The 15,443-nt window shown below is 37.6% G+C and overlaps 3 protein-coding genes across 5 annotated transcripts; 2 read left to right on the top strand and 1 right to left on the bottom strand.

Moving 5' to 3' along the window:
* Positions 1–2,208: 2,208 nt before the first annotated feature.
* LOC122028939 (ELF3-like protein 2) lies at positions 2,209–8,808 on the top strand. Of its 2 annotated transcripts, XM_042587920.1 has the most exons (5): positions 2,209–2,523; positions 2,605–2,914; positions 4,631–5,595; positions 7,399–7,450; positions 7,526–8,808. In XM_042587920.1, exons 2-5 carry the CDS (start codon positions 2,693–2,695, stop codon positions 8,543–8,545), a joined length of 2,259 nt encoding a protein of 752 aa, XP_042443854.1. In that variant the 5' UTR covers positions 2,209–2,523; positions 2,605–2,692; the 3' UTR covers positions 8,546–8,808. The 2 variants fall into 2 exon arrangements, with proteins under 2 accessions (XP_042443854.1, XP_042443848.1); XM_042587914.1 differs by having other exon boundaries at positions 2,209–2,914.
* A 961-nt stretch (positions 8,809–9,769) lies between these two features.
* Positions 9,770–11,201, top strand: LOC122028955 (jacalin-related lectin 19). Of its 2 annotated transcripts, none has more exons than XM_042587933.1 (3): positions 9,770–10,369; positions 10,481–10,709; positions 10,810–11,201. In XM_042587933.1, exons 1-3 carry the CDS (start codon positions 10,367–10,369, stop codon positions 11,103–11,105), a joined length of 528 nt encoding a protein of 175 aa, XP_042443867.1. In that variant the 5' UTR covers positions 9,770–10,366; the 3' UTR covers positions 11,106–11,201. The 2 variants fall into 2 exon arrangements, with proteins under 2 accessions (XP_042443867.1, XP_042443862.1); XM_042587928.1 differs by having other exon boundaries at positions 9,783–10,369; positions 10,481–10,699; positions 10,773–11,201.
* Positions 11,202–11,842: 641 nt separating this feature from the next.
* LOC122001971 (SKP1-like protein 1B) lies at positions 11,843–12,196 on the bottom strand. The gene has a single exon (XM_042556965.1). It carries the CDS (start codon positions 12,194–12,196, stop codon positions 11,843–11,845), a length of 354 nt encoding a protein of 117 aa, XP_042412899.1.
* Between the last annotated feature and the right edge of the window lie 3,247 nt (positions 12,197–15,443).

The following is a 15,443-nucleotide window of genomic DNA, read 5'->3' on the forward strand; positions in this document are numbered from 1 at the left end:
AATGTATGGAATATTTGGAAAGTTTTGGGAGTAAAGTGTGGAAGTAGAAATTTGAGAATATTGAATATTAGGAGGATTGCGAGAACTTTAATAAGTTATATTTTTAGAATTATAAATATTTTAAAACTTTTCTATAATTTGGATCCATTTTCAAGAATAAAGAATGAAACGAATTTTAAAAAATAAGAATGGGATGATTTTTAAAAGTAGGATGATTAATAGAAAGGATGCGCGTATCTATATAGAAAAAAATAGCCATTGCAAATAATTCGCTAGAAATAACGGTAGAAAAAATTGGTCACAAAAATAATAATAAAAAAACAGTCACAAAAAATAAAACGGTCAAGCAAGCACAGTAGAAAAAAATAGTAAAAAAAAATTAATTAGAGAATAAAATAAATGAAACCAGCCTCTCAACAAAATTAAATGGTCAAATCTTTAAAAAATCATTTTTGATTCCACTAAAACTCAAAAACCTGAGTTTAATGGGCAGGGATCCTCTAGTCTCGGATCGCTGGATCGATTTTGATCCCTTATTTATTCATTAGTTGAATGGATTGGATCTCATCTATTTAACATGTGGAGTTCGGTCCATCCATCCAATGAATGAATAGAGACTCCTGGTTCCACAATTTATGGATCAGAGGATTCCTACTGTGGAAGAGGACGGATCCTCTGATCTGTAATTTACGGATCAGAAGATGATCTACTTTTTAAAACTCTTGATTTGGATGGACCCCACCTATTTAAAGGTAAAGTCTATCCAAATCAAGGGTTCTGATGCAAAGGACCATCTCCTGATCCACAATTTGTAGATCAAAGGATCCCTACTATCGAAGGAGGACAGATCCTCTGGTCCACAATTTGTAGATCAAAGGATGATCTATTTTTTAAAACTCTTGATTTGGATAGACCCAACCTATTTAAAGATGGAGTCTTTCCAAATTAAGGATCCTCATGTAAGGGATCATCTCCGAATCCATAATTTATAGATAAAAAAATCTCTATTCTCACAGGAGAATGGATCTTCTTGTCCGCAACTGAGCTAGCCAAAGCTTTTTAAAAGAACAAACCTGATAATAATAGTGGCCAAGTTTTTAATATAGTTTCCAAAAGCAAAAACCTTCCAAAAAGCACAGTTAGTTAGAGATGCGGTTAGGCTCATCCCAATATCCTCAAAGGGGCCTAACTGAATCACATATTTATTACCTAGATATGCCTCATTAACTAGCATTTATTATCTAGATTTCACATGAGAACTACTAAATCAAAAAAGATTAAATTGTCATTTTATATTTTTATATCCATACAAAAGTTGCCATCCAAGTTAAAAATCCTTCTCAACCAAAAAACCTTTCCCAACAGATTCGGATCTTTGTGAAAATCCTCTAAATCTATCTCTGTTTGTAAAAGAAAAAAATCACAAAATTAAATACAAGTTCTTCTAAGAATTCAAGATTGCCTCGAATATCTCAAACAACGCGATCGAATGGTAATCCTTCATACACGTGCGATGCGTGCGTATAGATATGGAGTCCCCGAGCAAAACCCCTCATAAGCCACACATTTTAGTTGCTCATATAATTTATATTATTAGAATTTAGACTTTTTAGGTCTAGTCTTTTGACAAGTACGGCAAACCTATTTGAGTTAGATTGCAGTCAGACCTTCTTGAGAAGAAGAATTATAGGAGGGGGAAAGATTTAAGAAGGTACCAAAGCATAAAAATCATAATTGTCCTACTAAAATAAAGTGCCAAAAATTATATATTTTTTTGTAAAGAACTCTAAAGGGTCTAGTAATAATTAAAACACTCCTCTTAATTTTTATTAATTATAGTAAAAAAAATAAAGTCATCGAAAGAAGAAAAAATAAGTCGTCAACTCCTCTAGTATAGTCCCATATTCTAAAAGGAAAAAAATCATGAAGGACTTAGTACGTCCTTTGTATGAAAAATCACACACTCTTAATTTTTATTAATGAAAAATATAATAAGAGCGTCTTGTTGATATTTTTAAAAATATAATGTTTTTCTTTTTTAATAATAATAATAATATCTTTTTAATTTTTAGTTATAACTTATACATTATAGATGGTGTTCCAAATTTAAAAATTCACTCTGGGCTTTTGAGGCCAATCAGTAGTCACATGCTACGAGGACACGGTTCGGTTATTTTATTTTATTTATTTATTGGTACTTGTTCGTACCTTTAAATTGATGAAATGGGATGAGGTGGGATGAGGATCCAAAAGTGACTATCGATTGCACTTTCCCGAATCTCTCTTTCGCCGGCCCTTTCTTTGCATATGCTCGATCTCGAGTCGTAGCTCCTGCTACTTCTCCACCGATTAGTGAATTGCTGCTAACAGATTTTACTCGTCGCGAGATCCGGCTCGAGATTACTGCTGATCAGCTGTCGCGGTGGAAGTTTGATGCCGGATTTGGTGCTCCGCCTGCTGTTTCCGTTCTTCCCTGACTTACTTTGCCGGAAAGATTGGATTTTTTTTTTTTGACCCAAATTGGTAGATGGATTGTCGTGGTTGTCCAACACTGATTTAGGATTTCTTTGAAGAGTCTGTGTGACTATCGACTCTCGTTTGCAGTTTTTGTTGAAGATCGTGTTCTTTTCAGCGGGTTAATTAGGCTTTTTCCCGGTTGAGTCGAGTTTCCAGATCGGAGGAATCGAGTGGTATGAAAGGGGCGAAGGAGGAGGATAAGACCATGGGGCCTCTTTTCCCGAGGCTCCACGTGAATGACACCGATCGAGGGGGGCCGAGGGCGCCTCCGAGGAACAAGATGGCGTTGTACGAGCAGCTCAGCGTCCCTTCGCAGAGGTTCAACTCGACCTCCTCTGCCATGCCATTTCTTCCTCGTAGCTCCAACAATTTGGTTCCTTCGTTTTCGTCGAGTCAGGTTGGTGATGCCTTTTGTTCACTTTCTAGCTTGGTTGAATTTTTCGAACTGCTTATCTTGCTGTTATCATTCATCTAATGCATTTCACAGAAGTATCTTTGACTTTTCCTAACAATTTGTATCTGGGATGGCATGATAATCTTTCCAATGCCGTAAACTAATTCAATTTTCTTTTACTTTAAAGTTAAAACGGATGTGATGGGCAAGACGACAATTTACAAAGGATTATTTGTTATTTTAGAGCAGTGTATTATGTGCTATCATAACTCAAGGCTCGGACCATTTCTTCCCATAGTCAGAAATAACATCATTTGTTTATGTTACCCTGGGGTAGATTAGAAGCCATGTTCAACTAAGACTCTCTTAGCTCTCTTTATAAATTGGTGTAACTACAGTGGGCTTTGCTAAAGATGCTAATGTGACCCAGGCATCTCTTCTCCTTCCATAACTAGTGTCGCATCCTTCACATTTCGTCTTTCTACCCCCTATCCATGTTGTTAGATCGTGGATGAGATAGGATAATTGTTTTCTCTTTCATACCTTAAATTATGTACATTTTTTAGCTTCTTCATGCCAAAAATTATCCTATACATGTTGTTAGATCGTAGGGATTCAAAAAGTATATGTATGCAGAATATGGTCGTTCCAATGCATAACACATATTTGGTATACTAGGTAGGCATGTGAATGGGTCTGGCTCATACTTTCGCATAGGAATACATCAGCATAAGTCATCCTATCCATGTTGTGCGTTCCCTTTAAAAATTTGCTTCGGAGACCATATGCAGCACAAGTCATGAGGTTCAAGAGAAGAAAACAACAATTTTTCCAGACATAGATAACTGTAGGAATCAAAAAACAAAACTCTGGAAGAACAGAATCCAACTGATAGATGAGCTGTGGAGAACAGTTTGCTGAATGAATAATTCAGCAGAACAAGCTGCCGAAACAAGAATTCTCCAGCATCTGTAGAGGGGGAAATGAGGATCTGAGGTTCACAATGAAGAAACCATGGTTGAACGCAGCTTGGGAATAAAAAAATCTGTGCACTTGGATGCACATGATAGATACTACATGATTCAATTGGGCATGATTCAAATGGGAAAGAACTGAGAACAGGATCTGAGGTTTACACCAAAGAAACAGAGGAGATTGCATGATTCAAACAGGAAAGAACCAACAAAATAGATGGATTAGCTTTGATAATATGTTCGGATTAGGAAAATCATTACATAGGGTTGTTCCCTAAGATAATGTCTTCTACCCTTATTATTACCTTTATTGTCATTTTACAGTAACATGGCTAATTTTGGTATATTTACATTTAAACCCTAATCTATATTGGATGACAAACTTATTTTTTGCAAAATAAATCAACCATAACAGACTTCAATTTGAAAAATGAAATTATGTGGGCCTACACTAGGGCTTAACTATAGAGTTCAAAATATGCACATTGAATCCTCAAAGAAGATTCAAAATGCATATAGTTATCTTGCATCATACAGTCAACAAAATTTTTGTTGATTTAATATCCTTTTTCCTATTGAACTTATTTTTGTATAATGTGCATTTGGTTTCCAGTCTGGTATTAAAACCATGATGTACTTAGACCACTCTTATTCATATTTTATGATCAATGCATCAAAAGATGATTGTTATTATGTATGGCTCTCAACTATTTCTTTTAGGAGTTGACAAACATTTGTGTTTTAGGGATGCGGTCAGCAGAGGAAGATATTTTCCCCTTTTTGTATCAACCGTCAAGTGTCTGTTCGTTCAGCAGAAATCTCTAGAACTACTGATGGTATGAATCCAATCACGAGAAGGATAGAATTAGAGAGAAAACCCACAAAGCAAGTTAGTTCTGGAAATTTGTTTGGAGCAAGATCAGCTGCTGAATGTAGCTTACAGAGACAAGACAACCCTAGTGCTATAAATTCTAGTAAGAATGTTTTGGATGATGCAGATGAGATAGTGGTTCCTTCCTTTGATCAGTCAGAAATGGTTGCATCCATGCAAAAGGATACATATATGACAAATGCAGCAAAGTTAACTACCTTCATTTCACCAAAAATGCAGAAGAGTCTTACTGCTGTTCATTCTTTATTTGAACGCCCAAATTCAGATGTGCAATCCTTAGAAGAAACAGATATTGCAAAAACTAGATTACAAAATTCCAATAGAACTCGTATTGAAGATCTTAAAGAAATTTCAGATATTGATAAGATCAAGGAAATCAAAGAAAAGTCTCTGTCCAACAATATTGCTAAACGGCCAAGCTGTTCAAAAGATTTAGTTGAGACTGATACAAATAATTTTCATTTAACTAAGTCAGCAAATGGAGAAACAGTGGCATGCCAAGAAAACGGTGATCCTAGTGGTTTTAATACGTCAAATGACATTCCTATTTCTGATGTTAGGAAATCTCTGAAGGCCAAAACTGTGCTATATTCCAAGCTGTCATCTAGAAGTCCAAAAAATACAACCTTGTCGGACTTCTATAAGGAGGAAAATGCAAAGAGAAATGGGTCATTTGAATTTGGTGATGTGGAGAGGAAAGATGATGCATATGAGCCCTCAACGGCTGGGACAGTATCAAGCTTAGAAATATCCCCGGATGATATTGTTGGAGTAATTGGTACCAAACACTTTTGGAAGGCCCGAAGAGCTATTATCAAGTATGTATAAAACTTTTGTAGAATTACTATTTCCTATAAACACATTCTTGAGAATGATCTTAACAATATATGTTGTTCCTTATCCCTTAGGTGGCAGTTAAATTACTGATAAGCATTGTTTCTATTTATGATCTCATAGTAGGAATCTTTTGTCCTTGTATATATCCGATAGTATGTGTGACCAATGAAACATATTTGTGGCGCCATTTTAAAGGGCTTGAAGAATGGATTTGACTATTCCAATGCAAGTGAGCCATCCTGTCAGTATGCTGGTTTTGTAGAGACCACTGTTTATGAGCCTATATCTGAGTCTATCAACTATGGAATCGTATTCATCTAGAAGAAAAACAAAAATTGTGGTTTCATTATGGTCTGACAGAGTGACAATTACTTAGTTATGTGCATATCGCTAGAAAAGCCAAAGGGTCAGTTGGTCACGTTTTACTACAATTACTTTAGATGCTTTTGGAAAATATCCTTTTCCGATTGGGTATATAGCTTCGGTGATTCCTGGAGCCAGACAATTAGTTAACCATAGACATATTTTAGTTAATGGTGGTATAGTGGATATATCAAGTTATCATTGTAAACCGAGAGATATTATTACTACGTAGGATAAACAAAGATCAAAAGCTGTTATATATGGAGGACAAGTATGGTAGAATTGTCTTTAAACAATTCATGGTTAATTCATAGGCTGTTGCAGCAAAATGCTCATTCATTCTGACAAGTTCATTATAGGATTTGGATCATGAACTTGGGGAGAAGTTAATGCATCCAACTAGTTTGTCTCTTTAGAAAACCTTGCTTCTTTATCACATAGCTAATCTGAAAGAAATATGTTGTCCTAAGTTTCTAAACAAATGTGAAGGCACTATCAGATCTTGAATGTCGCGGATTAGGAGTGATTGGATATGAATTACACTATTATCTTTATAGGTGACTGGGGAAGGGTTCTAGCAACAATTTATGATCCTTGCCATCTCTCTATTCCTTTGCATGCAGCATGATTGCAGGTCACAAGATGATACTAAAGTCTAGATAAACTAAGCCAGTATGTGCAGGCAATGGAGGACCAGAAGATGATGTCTAGGGCTGAGAGTTGAGTGAGGTCATATTTGAGAGTAAGAAGTCAGAAGCCCAACATTAAGCATCCCACTGCAAATAATGTCAAACTAGAGGGCAGCGTTAGTCAGCCACCTTAAGTGGCAGAGAACATGACACTTCAATTTAGTCACAGCTAATAAAGGGTGGTTTATTAGCTTAGATTAGTGACTAGTTATTAATTGACTGAGCATTTTGAGCTAGTTGCAACTTGAAAGGGTTTATAAGCCCTAACCCCACTCAAACCTTTTATCAGCTTGCTCTATTAGTTGCAACTTGGAAGGGTATATGCTACTTTCTCATTTTCACTTTCCTCTCTCTCTCTCTCTCTCTCTCTCTCGTTTTCTTTTGAGCATTCTCGGAACTTTATTCAACTCCAACAGCCAGTTCATCTACTGATTCTCTTTGTCGTTTAAGCTGAACCCTAGTCTCTTTAATACACAAACTTTCACAACATTGTTCCATTAGGTGAGGTTCACTATGTGAAATCAGGAAAGTTATGTCTTTTTGTTGTGCACAAATACTAACTCTTTGACTTATTTTACTCAATAGAAAGTGCTCATATGTTGTACAAAATGTTAACACTTGTTGTTTATGTATTACATCTGTCATTACACTGCAATTGTGGTATTTTTTTTAAAAATTTTTTGATGATTTCTTGAATTGCTTTCAAGCAATGATTTTGTTATATTTTTATAGTCAGCAAAGGGTTTTTGGAATGCAAGTGTTTGAGCTTCACAGGTTGATAAAGGTTAGTTTCCACATATAGTTACGTTCACAAGCCCTTTGTCTTCTTGCAGTGTCTATAACATTCTACCTGAAACAGGTCCAGAAGTTGATGGCTGCATCACCTCATTTACTTATTGAAGGACATACTTATTTAAACAAACCTTCAGGAAAGATTCCAAATAATGCCACATTACCTCAGTGCAACACTAACTCTCAGCTAGTGGAATTAAAGAGACAAGATGATTTTCATAAGACAAAACATAATTTGGAGAAGCCAATAAAAGATGTTGTTGCTGGAGTCCCAGCTCTCCCTGCATGCGAGGATGGATCCAAAATGACTACACAAGTTCAACTTCGAGTCCCAAAAGTTGGGGAAAACTCTGCCATCCCTTCAACAGTGCCAATGGCACCTGATGACAAGCAAAGTCCTTGGTGTTTTCCTCCCTTGGCAAATCAATGGTTAGTTCCAGTTATGTCACCATCAGAGGGACTTGTTTACAAACCGTATTCTGGACATTGTCCACCACCTGGTGCCTTCATGGCTCCTCTTTATGGAGGCTGCACTCCTCTTGGAGTATCTCCCCTCCCTGGGGACTTTGTGAACCCAGCCTATGGTATTCCAGCTTCTCATCAGCCACCAAACATGGGTTTGTCTGGTCCACCTGCAATTCCACCCCACTATTACTCTATGCCTTATGGCCTCCGACCTTCGAACCAAATCATGTCAATTTCTGCTGTTGAACAGGTCAGTAATCTAGCTGGTTCCCAAGCCAATGGGCAAACTCTTCAGCACTCCAGGGGCTCTTGCAACATGTTCCATCCTCCACGGAATGAAGCATTTTCTGGCAATCTTAGAAAGTTTCAGGTATCAAAGAACAGCGAATTGCAAGGAAGTACAGCAAGCAGTCCCACGGAAGCACTTCCAGATGGAAGATTGCAAATCCCTCTTCCTGCATCTCCAGTAGCAAACAGCCTTAATTGCCCATCACAGTCCAGTGGAAGGGATAGCCAAACTCGGGTCATTAAGGTTGTGCCTCACAATGCTAGGTCTGCCACAGAGTCCGCTGCAAGGATTTTCCAATCGATACAGCAAGAGAGGCAGCTCCATGACTCTTGATTAATATACTTGCTGAACCGAGTTCAATTCTTCATGAGCGTGTCTGTTAACTTGCTAATATTTTTCTCCTACCACCTAGTTATGCCCTTGATCTTTTTATTAGCAATATGATATAGAAACTTCCAAAGTTATGCATGAATATAACATCTGTAATGTAATGCTCATTAGCTTTTATCTCATAGGTATTATAGTTGCAGAATTGCTTGTACATGTAAGAAAGTACAATATTCTGATATATTTGTCTCAATAATTATGCTGTCAAATTTTATCTAATAGAAATTCAACTGTCTCATTCTGGCCTGGCTGTATCTTTTTGAACTTTTATAGAGGTGGAGATACCTCGGCCGTGCACTTTCATGTGCTGTATCTATTTGAACTTTTATAGAGGTGGAGATACCTCGGCCGTGCACTTTCATGTAAGTTAAATCTCATTGAATTTGTAATAGAAAATATTATAAACAGATCGAGTCTAATCCTTCTTTTACGTGTAGTGAAAGTGATATAGTAGTGGGACATTGATTCTCCTTTGATTTGTAGTTCCTCAGTCTTATGCATTGGCATTGTTTGGACTCTTAAAACTTTAACTGGTGCACTAGATCTTAAGCATGTCTTCTTTCTTATCAGATGCAACTCAATTTTCCAAATCAAGAGGTTCAGAATTCCTGCCACTATAGGGAAGTATAACTGTCTGAATTCATCTGTTACTCTATTATAGGTGAACTAGAAATGGTGATTATTGGACAGTTATCTATCTTTTGCACCCTCTTGTTCATTGTTCTTTTCAACATTTTGAACTTCATCCGTCTATACTGTTCTCTGCCATTACATGGGAGCATATCGTCACTGAGCTGCAGGGTTTCTTTGATTTTATCACAGACTCATTTATAAAGGGGTCCTAGTATAAGATTTCAATCAATATATACCCTCTTTGTTACATTTTGCATTTTCCGAAGAACTTATCAACTTTCTGACCCTAGGATTTTTTGAGATGGAGCAGCTCTTGACACTTGTGCCTATGGTTTTGTATGTTCGTCGATGTCATCTTAAGTTTTTTAGTAGCATTTCAAACTTCTCCTTGGCCAACATGAAATACTAGCTTAGTGTGGTGAATAATATATCTACCATGTGACCCTTGTGCTTTACAAGTTACAACCATCATGGTTGTAACTTGGAGAGAGATGCGATGCTGAAACCTTGTGATCATTAATATGTATTTTTAACAAGTCTATTTGGATGGCTCCGTTTCAGTCATATATCATTGCAATTTCACGAGTATTTAGCGACTGCATCAACAGTGATCCATAAATTACACAAATTTTTAGTCATCAAAATGATAACTAGCTTAAAATTTTCAACTTTAAAAGAAATCCCCAGATTTACATTGCTAAATGAGAAAAGTGTCGGCACGCCAGAGGAAGGAACCTTTCAAGGAACAAGTATCATTAGCTGTGTCCATATAAGAATTCCCAAAAGCAAATGCTCCTACTTAAAGAAAATAATCAAACCCGGGCAGATGTTTAATAAGCAACGTTCATGTTCTTGAACAAAAGAAGATGCTGAATTGTCTAATAAAGTTCGAATTTCCACCTCTCTTTCACACTCTATATACAATTTTAAAAGTGACATTCGAATAATAAGAATGCTGCCAACAAATACATGCTCGTCCTTTTATAAAGCAATGCAGGCATATATGCCGTTAAAAAAGGGGCGAGTATTGGATTCTTATTGCACTTTCATCACACTATATAATGCTTCTTCTTCTCACCCTTAATCTGTTTCTCATAGAAGTTCTATCCTTTCCTACTGGACTTTGGAGCCATCATGGTAAGTTTTTTTTTTTTTAAGTATTTCGAACCAATATTTGTGAACCACATTTACATAATTAGTGTTAAAAGTTTATCTGCCTGATATCTATCGCTCAATATTTACGTGTAGCAAGCACAAAAGGTGGTTGGATCAAGCAAGACTGTGAAGGTAGGCCCTTGGGGAGGCCATGGTGGAATTGAATGGGACGATGGAATCCATACAGGAATCAGGGGGATCACACTGATCCATGATCGATGCATCGATTCAATCCAGGTTGAGTATGATCATAATGGAAAGCCTTTTCTGGGAGAAAAGCATGGAGGGCTTGGCGGCAGTGTCACCACAAAAGTAACTAAAAGTTTGTCATTCTGGCACTCCTTTCGAGTTGTTAACTGAATGAATGTTTCTTTTTCATGAACAGATTAAGCTTTTGTATCCTGATGAATACTTGACTGCAGTGAGCGGGCATTCCTGCCCAGTTGTATATGGTGGTTCTCCAGTTATAAGGTCACTCACATTCAAGAGCAATTTGAGGACTCTTGGACCATTTGGGGTTGAGGATGGAACCCCATTTTCATTGCCTACGGTTGGAGGAATGATCGTTGGGTTCAATGGGAAAGGTGGGTGGTACCTCGATTCAATTGGCTGCCGCATCTCAGCAACTCGCAGTGTGAAGATGTATGAGACGTTGCAGAAGAAGCTCGTAAAGTTTGGTACCATGGCAACCAAACCTTTTGCAACTGCTAAATCCTAAAAGAATAATGCACAAGGGATGGCTCTTTGAATGCCACTCAAATATGAGCGAGAGAGTAATATTTTATAGCATGATGACTATTCCTTTTTTCTGTGATATGCCAGTATTATGTAGTTTTTCTAATATGAAGGGGATAAATTGAAATTTTTACATGGAAAAGCTATTGACCTAAACTGGCGCACACACTCGATCATGCCCATCACATTCGTCAAACTAAGTTCTACCTAATTTGGCTGATTTGCCTGAGCCTGGCACATAGGCTGGCACACAGTTGCTCTACAAGGACCTGGGCTGACTTCATATGGAGCACTGCAAATTTGTCAATTCTTAAGAAAAATCCAAACAAGGAAAAATGGTATTTGGAACAACAATTGCTTACGATTCTGTAGCTGAACACAAGTGAGCATCGTTTTTAAATGTCAAAAAACAAAAAAATGCATTGACAAAAAACTACAAGACCTGGAGATGGTTGCGTGAGTTGAAGTTGGCATCTTCAAGGCTAGACAAGTACTCAACGTGTGATAGTTGTGGCTTACAAATTTTATGGATTGTAGGTGGTTGGCACCCAAGAAGACTTACACTTACGTTCTGTTTGGATGGAGGTGAGGGAAAGAGAAGGAAGGGTGAACAAGTGAAAGGGGAGAATTGACCCTTATTTGAAATGGAGTGAGTTAAGAAGGAAAAATGGAGAGACGGGTAAGCTTTACCCCTACTTACTCTGGAATAAGCACAACTTCTTACACCCAAAATCGGGATGCAAGGGAAGAAAAGAAAAATTGTTCCAATTTTATCTCTCTTTCAATTGAAGAGATTTGCGTGGTAGACTTTGATGAACTCGGCGTCCTAGACTTGAGGTCCTCATCGGAGATTTTAGATTTGGTGGTGTCCTCGGAGGAGGACTTGGAGGTAGCAACATTGATGTACTCCTTGCAGTACTCAACTACCTTGACGAGGATCCTGGAGGAGAGGTTGGGGAGGGGGATGCCGTTGTTGGCCCAGTCATCCTTGATCATGTACTTAATGGTATGTGACTCCATCGCTATCACCTCCACCTCAAACACCTCATCGTTTGAGCTCCTCAGCGTGATCATCCTCGTCGTGCCTTACACTATCCAAGAACAAAATCACACAAGAAGATTGAGGGAAGGAGAAATCAAGAAAGGGAAAATTAGAGGCAAGAAAGCCATGGCATAGATGGGGTGGGGGGAGTCGAACATGAAGATGTTGGGGTTGTCCGACAATTCTTGTGTCGAGGTCTCCATCGTCATCATGGCCATTGTAGTTCACAACGAGAGGAAATGCAGGTTATTTTTGTAACTTTATATATTTAACATTCGTAACCCTCCCTATTAACCTTTCCTCCTTCCCTCCTCCCCTCCTCCCAAACAAAGGGAACATAAATATTTTACTTTCCCTCCCTTCCCTTTCCGTTAATGAACCTTATTTTACTTTCCCTCCCTTCCTCTTCCATTAATGATTCTTCCTTCATCCCATCTAAATAGAGGCTTAGGGTCTGACATCACCTCTTGTTTGATTGAGAGCATCTCTTTTCTACACTGTTGCTTCATAAAACCTGGTTTTGCAGTAGATTTAGAGTGCTTCTACACCAAGCAGAGATGTCAGAAATTGATGTTGTAGACTGCATGAGCTAATCTTTTCTCATCTTCAATGTGTCATAGGGACTAATGGTAAAGTATTAGTTTACTATTCAAATGTAATTGTCTGTATAAAACTTTGATTTGGTTTGTGAGAAAGCTGTAAAACTATGGTGAGAGATCAAAGAATTGAGAGAGAAATCAGAGAATAGAGTAAGAAAGAGAAATGAAAGAAAAGTGATCTTAGTGAAATTGATTGGAAGAAGTGATTCCAAGATTCGATTTCACCTCAATAAATGTAAGCACCTAATATATTGTTTGGTTTCCTATCCTCAATGACAATTCATGTAGGTATACTATCCTATGTATTTGATGTAAATTTTTAGAACTACATGGACGTATCCGCTCCAATTTGTCATCTATTTTCTGAGCGATAGAGCTTGGGGATTACTTTTCTAAGAAGATCTCTGTCACGTGATCCCACAACCCACGAGATACCTACTCCTACTGTGTGACGATCAATTTGTACAAATCTATTAAGTTCTATGGCAGCTTATTGCTACTCGTGGATTACTGATCTACTTTTATATTCGACTCTTCACGACTCAAGTTTCTATGGGTCGAAATATTGAGTTCTCCTTTCAGTTCATTTCCAAATCCTCTTAGGATACGAATATCATATTTTTTGCATCAAGATCAGAGAATTTACTTCTCCTTCAGAAAGATTTACAAACTGCTTCTAGGAATAAATACCTTGGTATTGCTCAAGTGTGTCTAAACCTCTACACTCGTAGTCCTTAAATAGCTTCAACAAAGTTGTAACGATAAGAAGCGGGTGCACTTTTTTAGCCCCATCGTCCTTCTTACTCATCACCTTTGTCGGCCATTATAGACTTTATAGCACACAATATCACAAACTTTACTTTACAACGCATACTGACTCAGAATTTTACTTTATGTCATATAGCTGAGTCATAAAGTAGATTTTACAACTAGTGAAAGGACGACTCCTCGGGGCTCAATCCTTGCACTGTCTAGTCTTGGGGCCCACCACTTGCTCTTTGGTTATGGTGGAGTCTCTTGTATTACACGATAGATGTCACATAAAACATTGGATGCTCTTTAAAGGTCTTTTTATGTCTCTTGAATAATTGGGAGTTTCTCCGCCCAATAATTGTCTCTTCCACCTCCCAGATGCTTTCTATGATTAAAGTCATATTCCTTCATCTGTTGAATAAGCTCTAGTTCAGTAATTGCTAAGGAGGCATTTCGAATGGCTTGGTCCTCAATTTCCTTCATCCTTTGGCGCTTCTTGTGTTCCTCCGGAAAAATTATATTTTTAGTAGCATCATGAATTAAATCTTCATATTCTGTTAATAGGGGAAATTGAGTGGATCCTCCCAGACCTTCTTCTGTTAGTACTGCTACAGTCTCTGAACACTCCACCAATCTGGATAAACTATCTGCAAAAACATTTAGTTTTCCATCTATATGTTCAAAATTTACCTTAACTCCAGTGCCCGTGACGAAGTCTGTGAAAGCTATCCAACGGAGTCTAGAAAGCTTATTTCTGATAGATTTGTTATGGAAACTGATGATTGCTTGACAATCAGTTCTTAATGTGATATCTTTTTTATCCAAAAAAATGAATTTTTAGTGCGTTCATTGTCTCCATTGCAGTAAATATTTTCGCATCAATTACAGATTTAATTATAGGGAATTTTCTATGAGCGTAGGCGCATACCTTCTCCATACTTCTAGGGTCGACTTTCTTGGGCTTCCATTTACATACTCCTCCCCATCCAGTCATTGATCCGTCTGTTTCCAAAATAATGTAGGCCTTCTCAGGAGGAATTTCTAAATCCGGTAACTATTGTACCTGGGCTTTAATCTACTTTACAAGAGCCCAATCAAAAGCCTTCATTGTTTTATCACCATGGGGAGATGTCTTCTCATAAAATGGTCCAAGCTTTGAACTTAAATTTGGTATATATGTCATGGCGTAGTTTAAAACGCCTAGCCACGAGCGCATGCCTTTCTTCTCATTTAGTTGGTCATCTTGTACTTCAGCAATCTTCTTTATGATATACGGTTGTAACCTTAATTTTCCTTCACCAATCTTTGCACTGAGAAATTCAATTCTTGGCACCACAATCTTGCATTTGGTTGGTGATAAAACCAACCCATGTTGCTCGCATATGTTAAGCATGACCTCCAGATGTTTAATATACTCCTTTTCTGTTTTCGAGAAAACTGAAATGTCATCAATATAAACTGCTATAAATTCTTCTATACCTTTAAAACAGAAGTCCATTTTTCATTGAAAAACTGCCAGAGCATTCTTTAGGCTGAATGACATTACCAGCCATTCATATAGCCCAGAGGGACAAATAAAAGTCGTCCACTCTACTGATGCTGAGTCCATGACTATCTGGTGGAATCCTGATTTTAAGTCGAACTTTGAATATATTTTTGAATTTCCCACCTTCTTTAGAATAGTATTTATTCTGGGCAGGCTGTACTGATCTTTGTATGTATTGTCATTTAGCGTTCTGAAATTGAATACCATCCTTTCCTTGCCTTTAACTTCCTTGTTTGTAACAAGATCTATACATGTCCCGGATTGTACTATCATAGTCATAGTCCTATGTCTTGACTTACTGGGTCTGATTACCTTTAATTTTAATAGTATCTCCACATGTCTGTCAAAGGCCTTCCTCATAGCGGGTGTTACGTGTGACAG

Source organism: Zingiber officinale, chromosome 1A (assembly GCF_018446385.1).
Source record: "Zingiber officinale cultivar Zhangliang chromosome 1A, Zo_v1.1, whole genome shotgun sequence".
Taxonomy (NCBI): Eukaryota; Viridiplantae; Streptophyta; class Magnoliopsida; order Zingiberales; family Zingiberaceae; genus Zingiber; species Zingiber officinale.

Bases quoted from the DNA above. Each gene is read 5' to 3' on its own strand.
- LOC122028939 (XM_042587914.1), top strand. From the start codon at position 2,693: ATGAAAGGGGCGAAGGAGGAGGATAAGACCATGGGGCCTCTTTTCCCG. The intron at 2,915-4,630 runs GTTGGTGATGCC...TTTGTGTTTTAG, and splicing joins CTTCGTTTTCGTCGAGTCAG to GGATGCGGTCAGCAGAGGAA. The intron at 7,451-7,525 runs GTTAGTTTCCAC...TACCTGAAACAG, and splicing joins AGCTTCACAGGTTGATAAAG to GTCCAGAAGTTGATGGCTGC.
- LOC122028955 (XM_042587928.1), top strand. The intron at 10,700-10,772 runs GTAACTAAAAGT...TTTCATGAACAG, and splicing joins GCGGCAGTGTCACCACAAAA to ATTAAGCTTTTGTATCCTGA.
- LOC122001971 (XM_042556965.1), bottom strand. From the start codon at position 12,196: ATGATCACGCTGAGGAGCTCAAACGATGAGGTGTTTGAGGTGGAGGTG.